This window comes from Protomyctophum bolini, assembly GCF_963924005.1.
Source record: "Protomyctophum bolini genome assembly, chromosome: 13".
Classification (NCBI taxonomy): Eukaryota; Metazoa; Chordata; class Actinopteri; order Myctophiformes; family Myctophidae; genus Protomyctophum; species Protomyctophum bolini.
In genome coordinates this window covers 13,810,274-13,834,179 of record NC_137874.1, presented here as the reverse complement: position 1 = coordinate 13,834,179, position 23,906 = coordinate 13,810,274, and the positions used below count along the sequence as shown (strand labels likewise).

Genomic DNA, 23,906 nt, shown 5'->3' with positions numbered 1-23,906 from the left:
CTCACGGCTCACCATCTTTCACTATCGAAACAAATGAAAAAATAAGCAATGAGTTCAATATAAATATAATAATGTAATATATCGGTATCGGGCCCTGCAAATAAGATTGGATATGAATCACTTCTGCCAAAAGGGGGAACAGACACAAACGTATTAGGGCCATGTATTGTACAGTAGCTTGATTTAGCACTGAATTGCAAAGTGTGATAGTAGTGATAATCTATGCAATCCACGCATCTTGTTTGGTAATTTGCCTTAATTACAGCATCATTGTTATTCTGAAGCACAGCAAACAGACATGTAGAGAAATTAGCACTTTGGAAGATGTTGGGGTCGGGGGGTGCTGGCACGTGGTGGGGGGGGTGTGTGCTGGCACGTGGTGGGGGTGTGTGCTGGCACGTGGGGGGGGGGGGGGGGGGGGGTGCTGGCACGTGGTGGGGGGGGGGTGCTGCCATGTGGTGGGGGGGTGCAAGTGGGTGGTGACAAAGACAAGTCAAAGTCAGTATTTTCAATAAGCTGTTGGATGTCGACAGACATGCAGCTTTTTAACAACTTAAACGTAGCTTATATAATGGAAGAAATAAAACACCATTATGTAACAGTAATACGCAATGATCATCGTCTCTGTGGCACGTGGAATGAAGCACTTTGTACATGAAACTCTCTGGCATGAATGTCACACATTGTTACAGAGATGGATAAGACTGAACAAACTAGCTGTTATTAGCAAAACGGTATATTTGAGGGCGACGTATTTAATCTCATCCTGATCTCATCAGGATGAGATACTACTACTAATAATAATACTAATAATAATAAATAATAATAATTAAATAATACAAGGCACTAAGGCCACAAATACAGTGTGCGGTTTTAGCCAATCATGATTCACCTGTCACCAACCTTTTCTTGTTCTTCTCTCCGATAAAGCTTGTAGAAACATCTTAACATTGTTTTAACATTTTCGAGTCTCAGTGTCCGTAGGAACCTACGTCCTACGCCAAGTCATTCCACTGCAGAAACGGTGAATGAAAGGTTTCTGCCGGAGTCCAAGCAGGCAGATCTGCTTCTGAATATTCTGCGCAGATCAGATCATCTTTTAAGACAGAATCTGACGAGGTGTGCGATGCGACATACGTAAAGTAAACCGCAATACGATGATATGCAGAATCCTTTTTACTTGAAGAAGAGACCAATTTTTGGCTCAGGACCACTTCACTCGTTTTCAACCTATGTTCATATAATTGGTCCTAACAAATGCTCAATATATAATGGCACCATTTCTGTCTACTCTGTGTCTCAGATAAGGGCTGTGGATAATTCAGTCATGTAAGCGGAGCGGAGTGGGGGTAAAACCCGCTCTTCACTCCAGGCTTTTGTCCCGCTCACCGCCCACACCCCGCTCCTCCCCACTCAGCGCTCACCTTCGTTTCCTCGCTCCGAAGCAAGCTCTGACATTTAAAACCCGCTCAGTGCTAAATTAAAAATCTCCCCGTTCCACTCCACACTCGTATCCTCTGTCTTCCAGACCTACTAGACAAAAATGGTACCATCTTTTCATAAGCAGGAGGAGCAAATATACGAAGATATGTTGAAAGTTGATAAAGCGGTCCGTTACATCCACCTCCAGACTGCACAGTGGGTGTTGGGGTTTCACCCTCCGCCATGCATCCGCAGCGGGGGTCCGAGTCAGTGAGAGACGCTTAGCCGTACAGCGACTGCTGGCCGGAGGCTTTGCGCGACATCTCCGTAAAGATGGTGTTGGAGGTGATGCTCTTGCGGTTCTCCTTCTTGGACCAGAGGCTCCTCTGCCAGCGACAGAACAGCACCTCCACCTGCTCCCTGAAGAAGGTGGTGGTCAGACTGTACAGGATGGGGTTCAGGGCGCTGTTGATGGGCAGGATGAAGATCACCACCCAGCTGGAGATGGTGCCTGCATGGCAGGAGAACGGGGAGTGGTCACACTTTACCTGAGCAGGCAAATTCATACACGTAATTAACACTTAATCAATTATGAATTAACACTTCTGATGACTTATAAAAAGACGGTATGCTACATTAGCTTTAGGAGATTTTGCTTCTGGTTAATTTTGGGGTGAATTTTGGGGTCTTCAAAATAAAAGTCCCTGCTGCATCCGGAGGTAGCAGCAGCAGCAGCGTGTCTATGATATAATAGTGTACTCACCGGGGATCTCCACTTCCAGCAGTGAGAGCACTTTGACCAGGAATATGGGTATCCAGCAGAGGGCGTCAGAGAAGACAATGAAGAAGAACCTCTTGGCTATAGCTACGTCTCTGTGCAGCCTGCTCCTCACGTCTGTCACGTTCATGCCCGTCTTATAGATGGAGAAGAACATGCTGGAGTAGGACACCACGATCACCAGGAACGCCAGCAGGTTCAGGCCTGCATGACGCACGCACACACGCACACACACACACACACACACACACACACACACACACACACACACACACACACACACACACACACACACACACACACACACACACACACACACACACACACACACACACACACTTTTTGATTATTTGGATACAGTTCCAGACTAGTGTATATTTATGAATATCAGAATGCTCGCCTCAAAACAGTCGCCCTGGGCACAATTCCAATAAAATAAAACATACTCCCTCCCCATGCCTTCAGCCTGGGGTGGACAATAATGAAATTCCCACAGCCATTTTCAATGCATTTTAATGGGGTCACGTAGGATAGAATATATGTGTGGTTCGGCTCGGCCCTCTCCGACGCGGTGGGAGGAATTTCTCGGAATAGTGGCCAAGAGTCAACTCTTCCTTCACACAGCACTGAACATACTGTATAGTGCTGTATAGTTGCATTAGAAAATATGTTCACAGCTTTGTCACAATTTAAGACCACTGGGTGTATGCCATCCGGCCCAGTGCCCTCTCTCACTGTGGATTTCGCTCTGGCAAGCTCACTGGCTGTGAATGGACCATCATTGATGTGCAGGTTCGAGGAATGCTGGTGTATTCTCCTCAGCTCCAATCCGCTGTTGTTCCTTTGGAAGTGGTTGGACCAGGTCGTCACCCTCTCTCCAGGGCTGTGACGCTCAACCCGTCAACCACGCCCAGTCGTCTCGATGATGACCCTCCAGGCCTCCCCATATAGCTTTTCACCTTGCGCTGCCTGCACTCTTGTTGTTGCATTCTAAGGATAGCGTGATCTGGAGTGTCTTCCGTTGAGCACAGGGGGAGTCCAATTATTTTCTGGGCTGTGCATTTGACACCGGAGAGCTATCTAGTCTACTGCTGAACAGCTGGCATCAAAGTATTTTGATGTTTTAGATTTTGTCTGCTCCATTCTGCCAATTAGCTTAGAGTTGACTCATCTCAACAAGCAAAACAACTGCAGTCTAGGGGATGAAACCTGTTTCAAGTTTTTACAAGTGTGTGGTTTTAAAACACAATCAATCTAAACCCAATCTTCAGTTTCAAACACTAACCTATCCAACATAATATTAAAGTCCTATAATCTTATCTACCTACCTATTAATAATCTACACAAATTGTACTTTTACAACCGCACACCAATGATTATATAGTTTGACAGCTAAAGCTCAACCATTCTGTTTACTGACCAATATAGACCATTACCACAGACTACAGTACATGCCCTCAGAATACAGTGGTGCCTCGACTGCTTTGTCCGGACAGGATCTGTAGGTCTGGAGGGCACTTAATGGAATGCCTTGCACGGGATGAGGAGAGTGTGGACGTCTGAATGAATAGTGACTAAACACTATGGCAGTTATGGCACCACAAATGGACCTCAACGGGTTTCGCGTGTCACAGACAAGGTCAGTGAGAGAAGAATGAGGTCAGCAAACTGGCACTGTTGGAGCCAAGCCAAGGCACAGCTAGGAGGGGAAAGAGGCTCGCCACCTACATATACACGCTGCGGCACCACAGTGGAGTCAATAGACTGCAGTGCCTGCAGATCCTGCTGACAAGAAGTGTGGAGGGCAGCAGGTCCCGAGTCGGTATTGGCTACTCCGCACTCTCGCATTGCATGTTAAAATGGTGTGAGTGCCACAGATCCCTAACGATTCAGACAGCTGGTGCTAGTTTGTTTGTGCACAAGGTGCAGTGGTATGTGATCAGAGCAGATTCCAGACAGGTACTGTAGGTACAGTATTCCTGGGACATGCAGGGACAGAATGAAGATGCCAGTAGACATGTCTCAGCAAGCCAATGATGAGTGCAGCTGCTTATCAAGCATCCTTGGATGTCATCAGGCCGGCGGCGCAGCCTTCTTAACATTCACAGTGCTGAGAGTTTGTCTTATCCCCTGTGTCTGTTTGGTGTGCCTGGTGGTTTGAAGAATATTATATGTATTCAGTGTGGTGCTGTCCTATCAAATAAACTTCTTATCTTGATAACTGAGAATCTGTCTTCTTTCTTTTTTTTTTTTAAACCAAGTAGCTTCAGTAGTATTTTAAAAGCCCCATGGAATGTTTTTGCATTGTCTGATGTGAATAAGACTTTATTATGCCTTCATTACTCATGTAAAACTATTGACTTATTCAATGTTTGCAGTAAGTAAGTGAGATGGTTGCCCCTGCTGTATTGCCTTAAAGATAGACCCGAGTGTGACTGTGAGTGAACATGCACGCACGCACGGGCAGCATAAGGTCAAAGCTCCACCCACTGTGTTGCGTTGCATTTGGCATCAAAACATTAACCAGGGTGAATTATGAGGTTGGATGCTGCCATCGAACACAAGGCAACGTCAGCAGTGGAGCACCATTCATTGATTAAAAAGGGAACATTCTCTGCGTTGACGCCTGGTGGCTGCAGTGGAGCATTCAAGAGGGAGGCAGACTTTTGGTCAGGAAAGGTCTGCAGTGGTGGTTCTCCAAGTGGAGTGCAGGGACACTTACAGGTCTGCAAGGGCTCTCTGCAAGTGTACAAATGGAAACCAATGGACCCCTCGGGGGTCCTTGAAATTAAACAGTGGTTTGATAACCAATGACTGGACTGTTAACATTGAAGCAATGATGGATTTGTATCAATTCAAATTACCCAGGAATATTCCTATGGAGTAACCCTTGGCAATAGGCTTCTCTTCTCGGGCGGAGTGCAGAGGAAAGCATACCCCGTTGCGTCCGTAGTAGTTCCCAAACCAGTCCTCGTTCAGGAGGGGTACGACAGCAATGATGAAGCCCGCCACCCAGATGGAGAGCAGGACAATCTGATAGGAGGATAACAGTAAACTGTTTAGCTCTGGTGGAAGAGGAAAGAGAGCCATCTATCTATCTATCTATCTATCTAATGTAAGGGTGGTTCTGGTGTTACAATTAAAAATTATTAACAACACAACTTTGACCATTCATCCATCAAATACCTCAGTAGGTCAGTTTACGTTTTCTTTTTAAACCATGTGGGAAGGTCATATTCCATCACTGGTAAACATAATGGTAACATTTCACCTACAGAGCTAGACTAATATCAAAGTATCGGTAAGTGTGCACACTATACTACACTTTGTTGACCACATCTACACCTAACCTGCGCCGTAATTGTTCCACATTGGTTCTCTCTCCTATGAGCAAACAGGAGTTTATTCATAGCATAAAACTGGATTACATAGAATTACAAACTGGATTAAATAGGATACAAACTGGATTACAAATAGTATTAATAACTGGAATACATGAACTGGATTGCACAGATTTTCAAGGGGTTCCTGGTTCGGGCTGCATATGTCAGGGGTCCATGCAGGGTGTTCCTATTCACTGACCAGTTTGCCAGAGAAGATTGTAGGTTTACGACGAAAAACCAAAAATACACAGGCAAGATACAGCTTCTCTAGCAATTCTTTTTACCACTTCGTCCCAAATGTAGCATTTTGTGTGTCTCAGCTGGTCCCTATTTTGGTCTAGTGGGAGGGCTTGTCGCCGCCGGTACACATTAAGTCATCAGCCTCTATATTTTCCCCTGACAGAGAGGAGCTTCACCGCAAGGATGTAACAGGATGGCCTAGTTCTCCTCCCTGCTGTTCAGGTGACCGGACCAACCAGTACTGTAGAGTTCTTCTCCCTGCTGTTCAGGTGACCGGACCAACCAGTACTGTAGAGTATACCGTAAGTGCAGATACAGAGGTCGCTCTTCCCTCCCCTACCGCCCGATGCATTCCAGGGGCTGAATGGCTAGTGGACAGCCCACAGCCTGGCATTTGGTGCAATTCGAGTCTGCTGGCACTTGGCTATTAATAAATTAACTTATGAGTAATGTCGTAACATATTGTGATATAATATTAATCACAATATTTAAAATAAATTACGTTCCAAATGTTCACTTTATTATTATTGTTATTGTTATGACGTGCTCAGACAAAAGTATGCTTAGGCTAATTTGTCCTAAGGCAAATTTGTCGTCCTAAGACTGGGAGGTCAGGGTTCGATACCTGGCCGGGTCATAACATGCCTCCCTGCTTGACATCAAGGGTTGGATTGGGGGAAAGTCCGTATGATATACTAACGTCATGTCCGGGTGTACTTGTATACATCAAGCTGACTCGTGCTAAGGAAACAGGAGATAGGCTTCTGCCCTATGGACCTCAGGGCTTGGCAAGACTTACTTATGCATGTGTGAGGCTGTGAGCCACTTTAGCTTCTTGGTGCTAGAGTTGGGCTGCAGCACTGGTCGACTAAAGCTAAGCTAGCTAAGTTAAGCTAAATGGCAGGGTGCTCAATATTGAGATATTTTTGTTAATACGACAATATTGTTGCATCCCTACAGCATGACTCACCACAGTCTGTCGTTTGCTGGGACGGAGGTTGCTGAAGGGAAAGACGATGACCAGAAACTTCTCCAAGGTCAGGTAGGTCAGGAGGAGCACGGACACCTGCAGTGGCAGAAAAAGTACTCACATGTTTTTTACTTAAGTAAAAGTATCGATACTGCAATGTAGAAATAAATTAATTGTACTTGAGTAAAAGTATTGGTATCTAAATGTACTTTAAGTACCAAAAGTAAAAGTAATAATTACGAAGAATGTCCCATTTCAAGTTTTAAATGTATAAAAATATTTTGGAAATTGCATATCTACAAGCTCACAATGCATTGTGAGCTTGTAAATTGGCTATTTTCAAATGGCCGAAATGTATAGGGCTGAAGTGGTTGATGTATACATGCATTGCTTTGTAATAATAATAGAAATCTACAAAGTAACTAACAAAAGTTTTCAAATAAATGTAGTGGATTAAAAGTACAATGTTTGGATCCGAGATGTATAGTGTAGTAAATGTAAAAGTATTGGAAATTGGAAATACTCGAGGAAGTACAAATACCTCAAGTACATTACTTAAATACATTTACTTAGTTGTTTTCCACCACTGGACAGTGGAACATACACAACATACAATACCTATACCGTTACCGTCGGGCAGAAACCTCTTAACTCCATATTCTAACTTTTGTTCAAAGCAATTCTGTCTTGCAATATTGGCAATTATTTTCTCCCATAAATGAATGCACTACTTGATCAATCATACTGTGAAGCGAATTTGAATCCCGAAAATGCACAGTCTTGGACATAATGAGGTTTCCGCCCGGCAGAGACGGGCTACACTGGGGGACAGAATATCTCCGCTCCGTTTTGCGGAGGTTACGCAGCCCCATGCCTCGCCTTCAAGTTCAGAGGGGGAAATAAATAAATACAGAACTCCCCGCAGGACGGACGCATTTTCGGTGCAGCCTGAGCCACCTATAGCTGCTTCCGCTCCGCCCACGGTGCGGTTCCGTTCCGTCCCCAGTGTATAGGCTGGCCCTTAGAGTGTACAAAATGTAGCCAAGAGGACTCGGAGGAGTACATTTGGTGACACTTTGTACACAGAGTTCAATGTATTCTTACACACAGGATGGAACAGCTGCAGTAGAATGGATTGTGCTACATACAAGAGTTTTTTTATTTTATTTACCGCAGTGGTAACTACCTGTCAGTGGGGAGTGTTGGTTGGGAGGAGGAGTAGGACTAAGGCCCTATACGTCCTGAATATCAACGTCCTAATACATCCTAATACTGGGGGGGTCAAATTATGACAGGCAATTCCTGCTGTCAAAATATGACACTTTGTTTGAAATAGACACTTATGCTTTCCAAGGTGTGATTTGGAGTCCTAAGGATGAATACAAAATTAATATAAACATCTTAAAACCAAAATGTTGAATTGTGGGTTTGAGCTCACATGCCCTTTTGATGTAAATCAAAAGGGGTGGTAACTACCTGTCAGTGGCGAGTGTTGGCTGGGAGGAGGAGGGGGGGGACGACTACCTGTGAGTGGGGGAGTGTTGGCTGATGAATGAATATCAACATCCTAATACATCCTAATACTGGGGGGTCAAATTATGACAGGCAATTCCTGCTGACCCCCCAGTCAAAAAACACTTTGTTTGAAATAGACACTTATGCTTTCCACGGTGTGATTTGGGGTCCTAAGGATGAATACAAAATGAATATCAACATCTTAAAACCAAAACCTCTAATTGCTCCTGATGTGCAGGTTGTGCCTTGCATGGTTTCCCCCTCCATCGGTGTGTGAATGGGTGAATGTAATCTATGGTTTCCCCCTCCATCGGTGTGTGAATGGGTGAATGGTTTCCACCTCCATCGGTGTGTGAATGGGTGAATGTAATCTATTCCCCCTCCATCGGTGTGTGAATGGGTGAATGTAATCTATTCCCCCTCCATCGGTGTGTGAATGGGTGAATGTAATCTATGTGAAGCACCTTGGATAAAGGCGCTATATGCACCATTTACCTCAGAGGAGAGCATGGCGAGAAAGCCGATGGTTCTGCATTCCACGCTTTCCATCCAGACCAGAGCGTTCCTGTTGTACTGTCCCCGGAACTTCACGTCAGACACGCCCAGAAATAACAGGTACACGCCCATCAAACAGTCTGCACCTGGAACAATAGAACAGACCACACCCCCATCAGACAGTCTGCATCTGGAACAATAGAACAGACCACACCCCCATCAGACAGTCTGCACCTGGAACAATAGAACAGACCACACCCCCATCAGACAGTCTGCACCTGGAACAATAGAACAGACCACACCCCCATTAGACAGTCTGCACCTGGAACAATAGAACAGACCACACCCCCATCAGACAGTCTGCACCTGGAACAATAGAACAGACCACACCCCCATCAGACAGTCTGCACCTGGAACAATAGAACAGACGAGACCACACCCCCGAAACAATAGAACAGACAACACCATATAGCTGGAATTACGTTGAACAGCAAATAGTGGATGGCTCTTAAAAGAGCAGTTTTTTGTTTGTTTTTTAACCTTTATTTAACCAGTAAAAACACATTGAGACCACGTCTCTTTTACAAGTGGGAACTGGCCAAGAGGCAGAAATAAAATTACACTTCCATACTACATCGTCAATGTTACATTTTGGAACAGCAAATAAAACCATAATACACCTCAAAGTACCTATGAATAAATACAACACATCACCAAAGTCCTAATTATTTTGTAGCAGGGCAAAATACACAATATACAAAAACTGAACAGACATAATACATAGCTAGGCATGAACATAGGCTAGTACATATCCAAACATGTGCAGATTGGACTGTACATCTAAGGTGATCCTTTTGAAACTTCTCAAGGGAACTTTCAAAGCCAATTTTAGTCTGGACTGTAGATCGTTCCACGACCAAGGGCCAAAGAAGGCCAGACATTTTCCCCCCTCGGATTTGAATGCTGAATGCTCCAAGCATTTGACCTGAGGTTGAGACAATTTTGGACAAGTCGAATTTGGATGAAATGTAAGACGGCAGGTCACCCAGAATGGCTTTATAAATGTTTTGGTTGTTTTGGGCACAAAATGGAGTCTCACAGCTGTCACAGGTCAATTTGGTTACACTCCAAATAATTGACAATGTACTACAACAAATATTTGAAAAGAGTGAAAATAGGCGATCTACAAACTCCTTTTGCACGACACTATTGTACGACAAAGTAGGGCATTTATTTATGAAAACAGATGAAAAGTTGAAACATGGAGAGGTTTCTGCCAGACAGACAGCAATATAAGACAATCCATGATGAATGGTCTGTGCTGTGAGGTCACAGTGTCTACAGGTGAGGTCATTCGTCACCCTACTGTAGGTACAAGTGCACACACACACGCACGCACCACTGATATTCACACGTGTGTGCGTGCGTGCGTGCGTGCACTGTGTGTAATCACATTTGGTCATAAGTGTCTGTCTTGTTATTGTTTGACACGATATGTTTGGTGCATACCAATCAGGAAACTGAACCCATTTTGTGGTAAGGGTACCATCTTATAATGAACTTTAGTGAGGAGGGCCGATTATACTGTATAGTGTATACAGTACAATTTGGAATTGTCTGAGGGGAACGTTTTGAAAATGGCCTCTAAAGTATGGCCACCATTGACAACCTATAGAAGGCAACATTTTCTAAATGTCATTATGCTTTAACCACTTGCCCAAATGTGCTGACCTCATCACATTTGTCAAGACTGCTATGGCCCTCCATCCTCGCTTCCAGTCATCCCGGTTCTCCATACATCTGGCCATTCTCGTTGGTGCTTTGCGCTCCTGCGTCTTTCTTGAGTACATCCACATTATGTTAGTGTGGGACGTCCTCTTGATCGATGTCCATGTGTTGGTTCCCACGGCTGGCAGTTCTTGATGTCTTTGGCAGTGTCCTGCTAGTCTCATTCTCCCGGCTGCTACTTTCTGGCTCACCCATGGTATTCCCTCACACAGGGTATTGTTGTATTGTTGGTAACATGCAAGTACTGCACACAGCATTCTGGTGTAGCACCCTTCTATAGACTTCTGCAGGGTTGGCTTCAGGGTCCAGCATTCGCTGTCATATATAGGAGAACAGATTCCACCGTTGCATAGAAGAAGCTGCTCGATTTGTCGGAATTGAAGTTCCATAAACTGGTCATGCCAGTCAGGGCACTCCATGCAAGTGCCTTCCTCACTTTCAGATCCTGCTCGGTGGTTCGTGCAAAACTAATTTGCAAATACCTCAAAAATACATTGAGGCTCATGCACGTATCCCCATTGGAGAATCACTGTGCTACAAGATTGTTTTCACAAGAACAATCACTTTAAACTTAGTTCCCGTCCTTTCAAATTCAAAGGACACACACACTCTCTAGAGATATAAATGACATTTCTGACTTTGGTGGGTAAGTATAGGATTAGAAGGATAAAATGTTGGAGTGGCCAGAGGATGGGATGCAAAATATTGTGTGTGTGATGTGTGTGTGTGTGTGTGTGTGTGTGTGTGTGTGTGTGTGTGTGTGTGCGTGTGCGTGCGTGCTTATTTGACTTTCATTAGTTGTTACCATAAAGGATTTATGTGATTGAATTGTCAAAGCCCATAGCTCAGAAAGGTGAATCTCCAAAGCTCCAGGCTAAATTAAAAAACGTGTGTATCATGCTGATATCTGTTGTGATGTATTGCGTGATGTAGAGCAGGGGTTCTCAACCCGTGGGTCGCGACCCCTCGGGGGTTTGTCACCAAATTACATTAGGGAGTCCCCAAATTATTTTCAATATATATATATTTTTGCAACTGAATGCCTGCAAAATGGAAATTAAGAGTTTACATAGTACGTGGTGCAATGTACAAATGTTGAGAACCCCTGATGTAAAACTATACAGTGGCAAGCCTCAATCATGACATACTGTCCAGTGCTTAATTTATTAATGTGCTGGAGCTCATGAACCCGTCAGTTTCAGGTCACATAAAATGATGTATTTCACAATCAGAAAATTCATAACAATGTAGCAATAGAAGAATACAATTATTATTCTCTCTCCCTCCTCTATTTTTTTTCTCAATGTATTTTTATTGAGGCTCTGAAATTTCACAGCTGAACAATCATAGGAAACAACGACAATACGGACATTACAATGCACAGACAAAAAACTAAGTACGAGTACACCACAGTCTTGACATGATTGTACATAAGTCTTTGTTATTCACTTCTCCCTCCTCTCTCTTTTTTTATTTTTATTTTTTATCTTACGATTTTGTAACCCATTTTTCACCCCTGCCTGTGTCAATTATCTAATGTGATCCTGGGCTCTACACACCCTCTGCCAACCTAGTCCCCATATATGAGGGACATGGGGAGAGCAACGGACTTGAACTCATGCTTCCTTCATGAGTGTCCAAGTTGCTCCTTTACACCTGACAGGGGGACGTAGCGCGTGGAAGGAACACGTTATTCCAACCAGTTCCTCCTCTCTTAATCAACTGTGCATGCCTTCTTCTTTCACAAGCGCAGGAGGCAGATTCCGGAGCCGAGCACAGACATTAATTGTCTCCACCAGACCGAAGGCATGGGGAGAGAGTATGTTTTGCACACTGTCTGTGTGTGTGTGTGTGTGTGTGTGTGTGTGTGTGTGTGTGTGCGCGCCTGTGTGTGTGTGTGTGTGTGTGTGTGTGTGTGTGTGTCGATCCGCTCCCTCCACCGGCTCTCAGTCGCTGCCCGCACAGAATACAAAACTCTGATGCTGGCATTCAAAGCAACCAAAGGTATGGCTCCCCCATATCTTGCAAGTATGATTGAACCCTACAAACCCCAGTGCCGTTTCTACGGGGGGGCACTAGGGGGCGCTGCCCCCCCAGATAGACTTTGTGCCCCCCCCAGTCCAGAACCCTACCCCACCATTATTTTTAATGTTTTACAGGTTTAAAATATATATAATGTGTTATTTTCATGTTCTTTGTGTTTATAATAAATTTACATTTTCTAATTAATTCATAGTAATAAAAATGCAATAATAACAAGTACACTGGCACCTATAGTCGGTGCACCTAGTCGGATTCGTTTTGATGCAGCGCACCAAAAGCTACGTCATTACCTGTGTGACTTCAGTCCATGCTTCAGTCACAGTGAAAACAAACCCAAACCGGTAAAATTGAATCATGGATATTAGGAACTGGCTCAAAGCCAAAACACCAAACTCTATAAACCCACCAGCACCTTCAGAAAGGCAGACTGATGACGATACTGAAACCAACACCATGTCGCCTGTTGTTGTTAATATTGCGGGCCAATGCGGGGAGTCGTTCGAGCACCGAGCACTACTAAATGCACAACGAAATTCGGTCGTCGGATGGGGTTCGCGAGTGTCGGATAGCATTATTCCAGTGAGGCAGAGGGCTGCTGTAGCAACTTCCACAGCAGCAGCTCAACTTTCGGACCTCCACCACCACCGCATGCTTCTCCACCAGAGGTTCTTGGTTCTGGCACACCGTCACTGAATCAGGTAAAACGGGACAAATACCCAAGTAGCCTTCGGGCGCGTTCGGAAATAGCGCACTGAGCCCACTGTGCAATGCAAACTAATAGGAGAGTGTGCTCCGGTGTGGTATTTCCGAACGCGCCCTTCATAATGGCAAACGTGCAATCTGCAGACGCGCAGATCCCCCCCCCCCCTTTGCCTCCCGACATAAATACACTATATAGACTTGTTGTTTTTGGTTGGTGCATAAACTTTTACTCATATTCCCCTACCGTGGAGATGGCCACATATAAAAGACACTATAAGCCTAAATGCTCAACTATTTGTTGGTGATTAATGGTTGGTGCATAGGCTATAGTCTTTTTTTCTACTTTCCTCCCGCCGTGGAGATGCTCATTGTGTTCATTGTGTTGTTGGTGCGATGCGATCGTGTTTCCACATGACAGTATATAGGCTATGTTTGTTTGTTTGTTCTGTTGGCTACAATAATTAGGCTATATTATTTGTTTTGGTGTATAATTGGAACCTATACTTGTAGCCCTTCTCCAAGCCTTTTGTGTTGTTTTATTGTATAGGCCAATGTGAGAGCTTAATTGCTATATATGGATGTGAACTTGAAAAATCAAGTGCCCCCCTTGGAAATATGAATGCCCCCCTGCTGATTATTCCCTGGATACGGCACTGACAAACCCTCCCACACACTCAGATCAGCCAACACAGGGAAACTGGAAGTACCCTCACTAACTCTTCTTCCTTCTGGCTCCAAAACTGTGGAATGCACTTCCCATTGCAGTCAGAACTGCAGCATCACTCCCAATCTTCCGCCGTAGTCTGAAAACCCACCTTTTCACTTATCCTACCCCCTTAGATAGTATCTCTGTAGACTTAGCTAGCATTTGATACAGACTTATAGCATGTTATGGAGACAGCACTATAATTGCACTGTATGTAGTCATAGCACGTCATAGTACATATGTATAGCATAGTAGAGTAGTAGGTATAGATATTCCACTGTTACGTTCTTAGTTTACGCATGTTTCATGATAAATGCTTTTTATGTGATGTATTCCCATGCTTTTTTTGTTCAAATTTTGCACACACACTCCCTGGATGCCAACGATGAACGTCTGCCCAACATTTTCCAGAACGGCTTGTTATAGCGCCACCAGGAGGCCGACTTTTGAAAAACCTTTTTTTTTTTACTCCTCCAGATTCTATCCAAAAATCCCGCAAATCTTTACACACTATCTCTATAGTCATGTGTTCAAGCCGGATCTGTCTATCCTAAATAGCTAACATTGGCTTTCAAAGTTTTCAGGATTGGTCTGTGACTTTCCTACTAGGCTGAGGAATATATCTATCACACCCTTTTCACATTGGCCTGTTATAGCGCCACCAACAGGTGGATATTTGCAAAACACATTTGCCCCAAATCATCCAATTTCCATCCAAGGCGTTAGAAGAAATGGCACCCCTTTCACATTGGCATATAATATTATAGGCAGCGCCACCAGGAGGCCACAACCTGACCTGCCCTGGTGGAGACCTGTGCCCCGAGGGGCACTTTATATAGTTAAACCCTGAGTCCACCCAAGAGGTGTGGAATGCACAGGCATTAACAAGCTGGTGTCAATGCCTTGCATGCTCCCTCCGCGGCTGTGGATAAAAGTGTCTGAACCGGACAGCGAAGGTGTGTGTAATGTGAACTCACAGCAGAGGACTTTGATGCAGGTGGTGTGCAGGCTGTTCTCGGAGCGTATCAGTGACCTCATGCCGATGACGAACAAGTTGCCGACGCAGGTGAGGACGGCTATGACCCAGACGGACACCCTCAGCACCACGTTGGCCAGCAGGTCCTCGAAGGACGAGATCCCGTCCGTGTTGGGCTTGCAGGAGCGGACGTGGGGCGCGTACGAGCAGTACTGGAACGTCTTGAAATAGCTACAGGGTGATTATAATAAGAATCATGTCTGTGACCAAACGCATTAAATATACGAGGCATTCTTATTATAATTGCTTTTATGTTTTATGATAAGGTATGAAAGGAGACAGCGGGAAAGTAAAAAGGTTGCTACGTACACACAGAGAAGAAATAAGAAAGATAAGTTATGTGAATGTTACAAAAAAAGTCATATCTGTGTGAAGTGAGCGGTGCAACTATACATGTATTGTTATAGTTACTGTACTGTGCTCTGTACTGTATTGTACTGTACTGTGCTCTATACTGTAATTTTTTTGGAAAAACCTTTGAGAAATGACAGTTACCATGTGGGGGTCCCCGGAACATCCAGACCCCCAGGAACACGCCCAGGGGGCCGGCCCTGTTCCGGCGAGCCTTCCTGAGTTACCGTGTTGCAGCTTTCCGTGCTCGGACACAGAGACACACATAGCTAAGGTTTAAAAGCAACATCATAGATCAGTGTTCAACCAAACTTTAGGTATTTTTGCTATTTTTTAAACCTTTTGAAAGTTAAAATAAAAGCAGTGTTTTTTTGTGTTTTATAAATATAACCAACTATGTCTTTGTGACTAAATGATAGCTACATTGGAACCAGTGGGAACACAAGTAATGTTTCCAATTTCCTGAGAAGTCATGGTTTTGGACATTAAAAGGATTCTGCCCGACAGCGACAATATGACACTGAAGCATATGAGAGAGGCTGAACATGGTTGAAGGATACGTACATATGAGAAAGCTTGTCCATGGGCAGAAACATCTGAGGCTGAATGTCTGGAATGTCCATTCCCTCCAGGGCTCTGCAGTAACAATAGAGAACACTTCATCTACCTACCGTAGGCAGTGTTCTAACACCGTCAACACATGCACTTCTTTGGGAGTAATTGGCTGCATGATGTGCACTCTCCCTTTCTTATTTAAATCAAAGACTTCGTTTGATACATTTTCATCCTTGGCAAGCTTACTAAAAAAACATCCCACCCTCTCCTTTCCATGAATTGCAGCCTGTGGCTGCTTGTTCATATCTCCCCCCACTGTCTCCCCCCAATGTATATATGCACATATATATATATATATATATATATATATATATATATATATATATATATATATTTTTTTTTTAAAGTAGGACGTTAATACAAATAAATAAAAAAGGTAGATTTCTGCCCAACAGTGATGCTAATGTATAGTAAAACTAGTGTTTGTGTGCGTGTGCAATAAGTGTGCATGCGCATGCATGTACTTACAGGGACTGCAATTGGGTTAGATGGGCAAAGTGATCGTGGCAAACCCGCAGGGAGGGATTGTAGGAAAGGTTTCTGTCACAAACAGGATACAGGTGGTGAGAGCTTGACAAAGGCTGGATGACAGGTGAATGATGGCATTTCTTTATGTTTTTTTGTGGCTTTCGCCTTTATTTTTGAGGGATAGAATCACAGTAGGCTGACAGGAAATGGGGAGAGAGATGAGATGGGGGGGGGGCATGCAGTAAAGCCCATGGGGATCTGGAGTCGAACCCGTGGCACACTGTCAGACTGGATTACCAGCCTATAGAGCGCCGCAGTCCCGCCCCCTTTCAGAAAAGCGAGTGGCCCAGGAAGTGGAAGCCCCATGCATTCTCCCATCGGCACTTTTAATATAAATTATTTAGAGACGGTTACGCCGCGGACAAAGCCAATTCGGATCGTGACGAATCATGACAATGAACACAATATTTTGGGCCGATCAAATAATTTATAAGACGAAAAATAAAACAAATAGTGTTGTCTCCTGACTTTCTTTTCTTCTTTCTAATGATTTGATCGTCCCAAAATATTGTGTTCATTGTCATGATTCGTCACGATCCGAATTGGCTTTGTCCGCGGCGTAACCGTCTTTAAATAAATTATATTAAAAGTGCCGATGGGAGAATGCATGGGGCTTCCACTTCCTGGGCCACTCGCTTTTCTGAAAGGGGGCGGGGACTGCGGCGCTCTATACAAGGTGCCTGGACCGCTGAGCCACGGCCCAGGCCGAGGCTATGGAATGGATGACAAATGAAAGGAAAAACCAACTGAAATGTGTCTTAGTAAAGGTGGTGATGGGCCACCGCCAGCTACCAGAACACTTTCAATGGGCCCTTACCTTAGCATAGATTGTATTGGTGTTTATTTATTACCGTATTTGTATCTTTGGATACTTATGCCTTTCACTTCACTACATTTCAAAGACAAATATTCACTCCACTACAATTCTAGGAAGGGGGGGGGGGGGGGGGGGGGAAGTACATCATTTATAGTAGGCCTATACTGAAAATAGTCGATCTACAGTATTTATAATTTGACTAGGGATACTTTGTCCATGATGATGATGATGGTGGTGGACAGCACTATCAGTACTATGTCAGTCCAAAATCTCTATTTTGGGATTGCAATCGGAACGGGCGACTGCGAAGGCAATGGCATAATTAATTAATTCATGCGTGCACTATGGAGGATGAGGGGGGGGGGGGTTGTCATGCTGGAAGAGACCATTTTAATGATGGACTGTCCTTAATTCCCTATTGAGATGTTGACAGACATTGATGTATGACTTTGAGAACAGAGTTCAGAAATATTCCTTGTAATTGTTGGGAACAAAAATTAAGTAAAAAATAAAACTGCAACATATTTGTGAGCAATAATGGGGATTTGACCAGACTTCACACAATCACACTTGATTGTATTACTTTGGAAATCATTGTGACATATTATACTTTATGCTTTCAGTTGCTAGTTTTAAAAAACTATGATAAAATAGGGTACGCTTCTATACTGGCTCTACTAAGACATGCCCTCGCTGCTCTTCCAGCCAATAGCATTCGTTTCCGGTTGCTTTTCGGGACCAGATATTCCAAGATGGTGGATTTGAATTAGCCAAAAAGGTGTCTTCAAAGAGGGTCTGTGGAAACTAATGTATGTCCATTACCGTTACCTTCGTCCCTATTTATTTATGTATTTATTTAACCCCTAAAGAATACATTATCAAAGTGCATTTATTGTTAACCACTAGAATTACAGGAACCAAAGGTGTTGGAAAATAAATCCACGATTATGCTCTAATGGAACTAAATCAGATATGTGGTTCAGACCTGGAACAGTCTAAGATGAGTCCTTTTCCAAAATAGAAGCGTGCATTGATTTGCAAAAAAACGTTATGGTAATTAGTCTGCAGTCAGGCAGTCTGTAGTGTATAGTCACTCACTAATGCACCTGACTCTTAGGCCAGATACTTGACTTACTAGTCACAGCTTGACGAGTCCTTGAGAGACTCATTTTACAAAATAAAAGTGTGCATTTCTTTGCAATTTTCTTTTCTAGTAATTAGTCTGCAATCAGGTATAACTTCAATAATTCCATTCACTGATTAATGTACCTGACTCTTGGACCAGATACTTGACTTAATACTCACAACTTGAGGAGAGATCTTGAGAGATCCTTAAATGTGTTCCTTGGCAGTTCCTTTATCCTGTTGCTGGATAAGTCCCTGAGAGAGAGAGAGAGAGAGAGAGAGAGAGAGAGAGAGAGAGAGAGAGAGAGAGAGAGAGAGAGAGAGAGAGAGAGAGAGAGAGAGAGAGAGAGAGAGAGAGAGAGAGAGAGAGAGCGAGAGAGAGAGAGAGAGAGAGAGAGAGAGAGAAAGTGAGATGATACGTATCACAGCTTTAAGACAGACAGTATTTCCATTCTATTCTAATTCTGGATCAATATTCATTCATATAAATCAGGTCATTCAGAAATGTGGTTGTGCTTCATTCTCTGCTCAGTAGAGGACAAACAACAGCAGACAGGGCCATGGTTAATATTAGATAAATAACAGCAGACAGGGCCATGGTTAATATTAGATAAATAACAGCAGACAGGGCCATGGTTAATATTAACAGCAGACAGGGCCATGGTTAATATTAGATACATCTGTCTGAATCCACCCCTTTTAGCTCTCTTTGCAGCGCTGCAGGGAAAGACAGCGCTGCAATTTATGAGCTGAACGCTCAATTAACATAATGCTAGCATCAGTAATAGTTTTCACGTCAGGTATGTTTTATTTACGATGTGGCTTTTTTAGGCCAAGGCTGTCTAGAACAGGGTCTGTCTGTCTTCCTGCCTTCCTGCCTGCCTGCCAGTTTGATGGTGCATTTTTTACATGCGAGTGCAGTTAGAACTTTTCCATTGCATCTTATGAGTTCTTGTGCTGCCGGCCTGCACACGCATGCCGGGGCTTATAAGTGTGACGTTGTCTGATAAGGCATCTATAGCTTTACTTAGGTTGTGCGTTACATTCACCCATTCACACACACATTCATACACCGATGGCAGCGGAAACCATGCAAGGCACCAACCAGCACATCAGGAGCAATTTGGGGTTCAGTGTCTTGCTCAAGGACACTTCGACACCGACTCTGGGGGAGCCCGGGTTCGAACTGGCAACCTTGAGTTCCCCTGACAGCACGCAGTATTGTGTCGTCGCTCCTTAAACTCTTACGGATGGCCGACACTATAGCAGACCCGGGAAGGCCCAAGTTGGAGCAATAACCAGTGGAAATATTAAAATGACACTCACTTCTCCCTTCCTTCTAGGTCTTACGTGCTTCATGGCTTCCTCACACACGCTCGCGTTTCCTCATTTCCTCCTGTCCTGTATAAAGTGTCATCTGTTCTTTCCTTCCTGTGTTCGACTCCCTTTAACCGTTTTACATCTTGATTTATACTTTTTAGCTCCTGCCTTTTTGACCATTAGAGAAAAGTGCCCTCTCCGTTCTGAGGCTCTGAACCTGACCGTCATCAGCGCAATGAGCACATCTGCACCAAATCTTTCTTAATTGAGAGTGGTGCTGTGCGGGCGTGCAATTTTGACTGGACTTGCTGGGTGTTGAAAAGCCGGTCATTAGCTACTTTGTTGTTTCCGCGGGCCGCGGGGCGGGCGGGCCGTTGATTCATATATAATGTTTTGCGGGGCAGGTTGGTGCGGGCTGGCTCCTGTGGCGGGACGGGACGGTTGGGTTATGAAAAAAAGCCGTCCCGCGCATCACTACTATACTGACATGGCATGACAACAGCTACAGTAGGCAAAAAACACTCTTGTGTGTCCGTCCTGAAGACGGTGACAGTGACATGGATAAAATAATATAATAATAACTTACTCTATTTACAGCAGTGGTTCCCAACCTTTTTAGCCCGTCACCCAAAAGAGAAATTTGATACCTCCCCGGGACCCATCTTGTAGATCGACTATTTTCACTATTTGGAATTTCTTTTGCTTTTATTTTATTTCTTCATTCCTTTTGAAGAAATAATAATTATAAATAAAATGTAGGTAACAATAAATAAAAATGTGTCCGCGATCCACAAACGGGTCCCGACCCAGTGTTTGGGAACCAGTGATCTACAGTATTTCCTCGTGCCCTCTAACTGTATCTGAACTGCTGTGCTGCACTGAACTGCTGTATTACCATACATGTGTTGCATGTTCTTGCTTACTGTAAATCGCTCTGGATTAAGAGCGTCTGATAAATGCCTAAATTATAAATTGTAATTTGATGGAGGAGGTCGTTTACTTCTATCCAGAATGTTCGCCAGAACGCTCAACCTCGTTTTTTTCCGCCAACCTCACGCTGGCTGCTCGGTGGGGCGGTTCTTGAATTCTTGAATTTATTTAACGAAGAATAAGGTTAGAAATAAGTTTAGGGTTAGGCATGCTGGGGCTTAGGAATAGGGTTAGGCACCGTTTTTAGAAGGTTAGGTTTAATTGTTTAAGCATAGTTTACTTAGGTTCTGTTTAGGAATACCAGGCTGAGCAGTTCCGCTGGCTCTATGCCCCCCCGGGGTGACTGCGTTTTCAGGGGAGCTTTCCATCCAGTATTTGTTTACTTTACTTACAGGTTCTGCAGTTTCCACAGGGACTGGAAGGTGTTCTCGGGTATGGATGTAATCCTGTTGCCACTCAGTGAGCTGCACAGGACAAGAAGGGAAAGTCAGGATTAGTCAGGACTGTGGCACACGAGGTAGAGCGGTTGTCAAGTAATCCAAAGTTTACCAATTTCTGTGTCAAAGTGTCCTTGAGCGGCCTTGTCAGGTTGCCTACACCATCCGTGTATAGATATAATGCACAAAGGATAACAGGTAGGGCCTTTATCCTATGTGCATGAATGAATGAATGAATGAACGAACGAACGAATGAACGAACTAGAAAAAGTGCCCCTCGGGGCACAGGTCTCCACAAGGGCAGGTCTGGTGGCGCTATAATATGTGGCCAATGTGAAAAGGGTGCCATTTCTTCTTACTCCAATTGGATGATTTGAGGAATTTTGTTCTAAAAATGTTTTGCAAAAATCCACCTGTTGGTGGCGCTATAACAGGCCAATATGAAAAGGGTGGGATGTATTCCTCAGCCTAGTAGGAAAGTCTGTGAAAGATTTCACGTAAATTGCATGCTGCGTTCATGATTTGAGGCTTTTTGTACAAAACGGGCCAATCCTGCAAACTTTGAAAGCCAATGTTAGTCAATTAGGATGGAATATGAAATATCGGATAGATCCGTCTTGAACACATGACTAAAGAGATAGTGTGTAATGATTTGCGAGATTTTTGGACAGAATCTGGAGTAGTAATATAAATGTGTTTTTCAAAAGTCGGCATCCTGGTGGTGCTATAACAGACTGTTCTGGAAAGTTTGGGGCAGAGGTTCATCATTCAGGGCCAAATTTTGGCACCAACCGGGTTAATGGTGCCGGAGAATAGCTAGTAACAGACGGACGGACGGACGGACTCTCACACACACACACGGACACAAATGCAAAACGGCCTGGTGGAGACAATAAATGAATGAATGAATACATTTTTATTTTCGTGTCTTGTCATAGACCCATCCCTTGCGGTATTATAACACACCAAAAACATAAATAAACAAAACCTCATTAATTCATGCAGTAATTCACACAATAGTGTGAAAATAATAGGTTGTTTGTCCAAAATAGAATAGAGACGCTAGGGTCCACATGGTAGAGTGACACAACAATTAATTAAATTCACCCTTTCGTTTGGTCCTGTGATTTAATTAACAGGCCATGACTGCAGACCACATCAGTGATTTCCCCACCCAGTAGACCATTGGGAAATGCCTCATGAAGTCAAATTTTAAAAAGGACTGTGCGTGTTCCAGTATACTCTTCTCCCAGATGACAGATAAATAAACTGACGTCAGCCCCGTGAGGCCGTCTGTCTGTCTGTCCTCTAAGATATTTGATTTGAGCTCCTAAGCAGAGCGAGGGAAACTGTTCCTTTGAATGACACAAATCACAAATCGGTGCCTTGGGCGCTGAACCATCCAAGAACCATTTGAAGTAACATTAGCAGTAAAGCTCAACAAGCCCTGCCAGTCTGCCTGGACAATAACCGATTGTTCACGCCGTCCGTGGGTGGACTGGATGTCTCAGAGGTAAACTGGCTGCAGGTTACATCTTGCTGCTCTCAGATGGAAACCATATGTCCAAAACCAAAACCCTTTCCTCATTTAAAAAAAGCATGGATGAAGTAGGGCATGATGTACAAAACACAAAGTTGAAACAGGTAGTGGAGGTGGAGGTGCAAGGTTTCTACCCAACAGCAACAATATAGGTAATGGTACGAGAGAGAGAGAGAGAGAGAGAGAGAGAGAGAGAGAGAGAGAGAGATTTCTTTCCTCTGAATTACTGTGGAATAAGATGTAAACTAGAGATCCTGACCTTATTGAAAGGATATGATGAATTCTGTTTCAGTTAGACTAAAACGGTCAATATTTGGTACAGAGATGATGTACACATCATCATCATGGCGGCCTCGGAAAAAAAGGATCCGTTCTTCTCATCCACCCGAGAGTCTATACTTATAGTGCTGTCTACAGCAAATCTCTTCACAAAAATAACGGGCCACAACACAGCAATAATATTGACGAATGCGATAAATGTGAGAAAAGGTTAAATCACAATTACACCCCGAACAAAATTACCCTCTCTTAGACACAGAGAGAGTGCGAGTGAGAGAGACAGACAGACAGACAGACAGACAGACAGACAGACAGACAGACAGACAGACAGACAGACAGACAGACAGACAGACAGACAGACAGACAGACAGACAGACAGACGGAAAGGAGAGAATTAAAGAAATGATCAAAAAATAAAGAAAAAGATGAAAGAATGAATTGCCTGGAGCACTTTCATTCTGTTTAATCCAGACTTAACATAAGACCTGAGACAGACGTTATTTTCCCAAAAAACAACATAGATAAGCCTGATTCAAAGCCGGAGTGGGATGGAGTGCAGAGATCAGAATCTCCTGGCGGCAGGGATAATCTGTCCATTGCCTTGAAGCCCGTTCCTTCTTTGTGGAAAGTACAAACCTATCTGCCTGTGCTTAGACTTCAGGCGATGTGTCAATAGCATAACGGTGAAGAATATTACCCATTGCCTGATTTGCCTCTCATGAACTCTGCCTTTGAATTGCTCCAGGGAGCCACAGCGATAGAAATAGAATATACGTACAGTAGATGCTTACCTGACATCCTATACTATAGTCTCTGAGTCATTACATCGCTCACTTTGCCCTCCGCTTGTGTGTGACTATTTACCCTGTGGTTTGGCGACTGTGTT

At 43.9% G+C, this 23,906-nt stretch overlaps 1 protein-coding gene across 3 annotated transcripts in view; it reads right to left on the bottom strand.

Moving 5' to 3' along the window:
• Nucleotides 1-485: 485 nt before the first annotated feature.
• LOC308326732 (relaxin receptor 1-like) overlaps nt 486-23,906 on the bottom strand; it is a 98,541-nt gene continuing 75,120 nt past the window's right edge. The window contains exons 12-21 of one of the 3 annotated variants that reach the window (XM_080779736.1): nt 21,157-21,228; nt 18,695-18,769; nt 16,513-16,584; nt 15,994-16,065; nt 15,020-15,249; nt 8,804-8,949; nt 6,794-6,889; nt 5,065-5,233; nt 2,186-2,404; nt 486-1,933 (exon numbers count right to left, since the gene is read on the bottom strand). In XM_080779736.1, the coding sequence (XP_080635862.1) occupies nt 1,704-1,933; nt 2,186-2,404; nt 5,065-5,233; nt 6,794-6,889; nt 8,804-8,949; nt 15,020-15,249; nt 15,994-16,065; nt 16,513-16,584; nt 18,695-18,769; nt 21,157-21,228 (1,381 nt within the window). In that variant the 3' untranslated portion in view covers nt 486-1,703. Of the gene's footprint in view, nt 1,971-2,185; nt 2,405-5,064; nt 5,234-6,793; nt 6,890-8,803; nt 8,950-15,019; nt 15,250-15,993; nt 16,066-16,512; nt 16,585-18,694; nt 18,770-21,156; nt 21,229-23,906 lie in introns of all 3 variants that reach the window. The other 2 variants (XM_080779737.1, XM_080779738.1) reach the window with 2 other exon arrangements.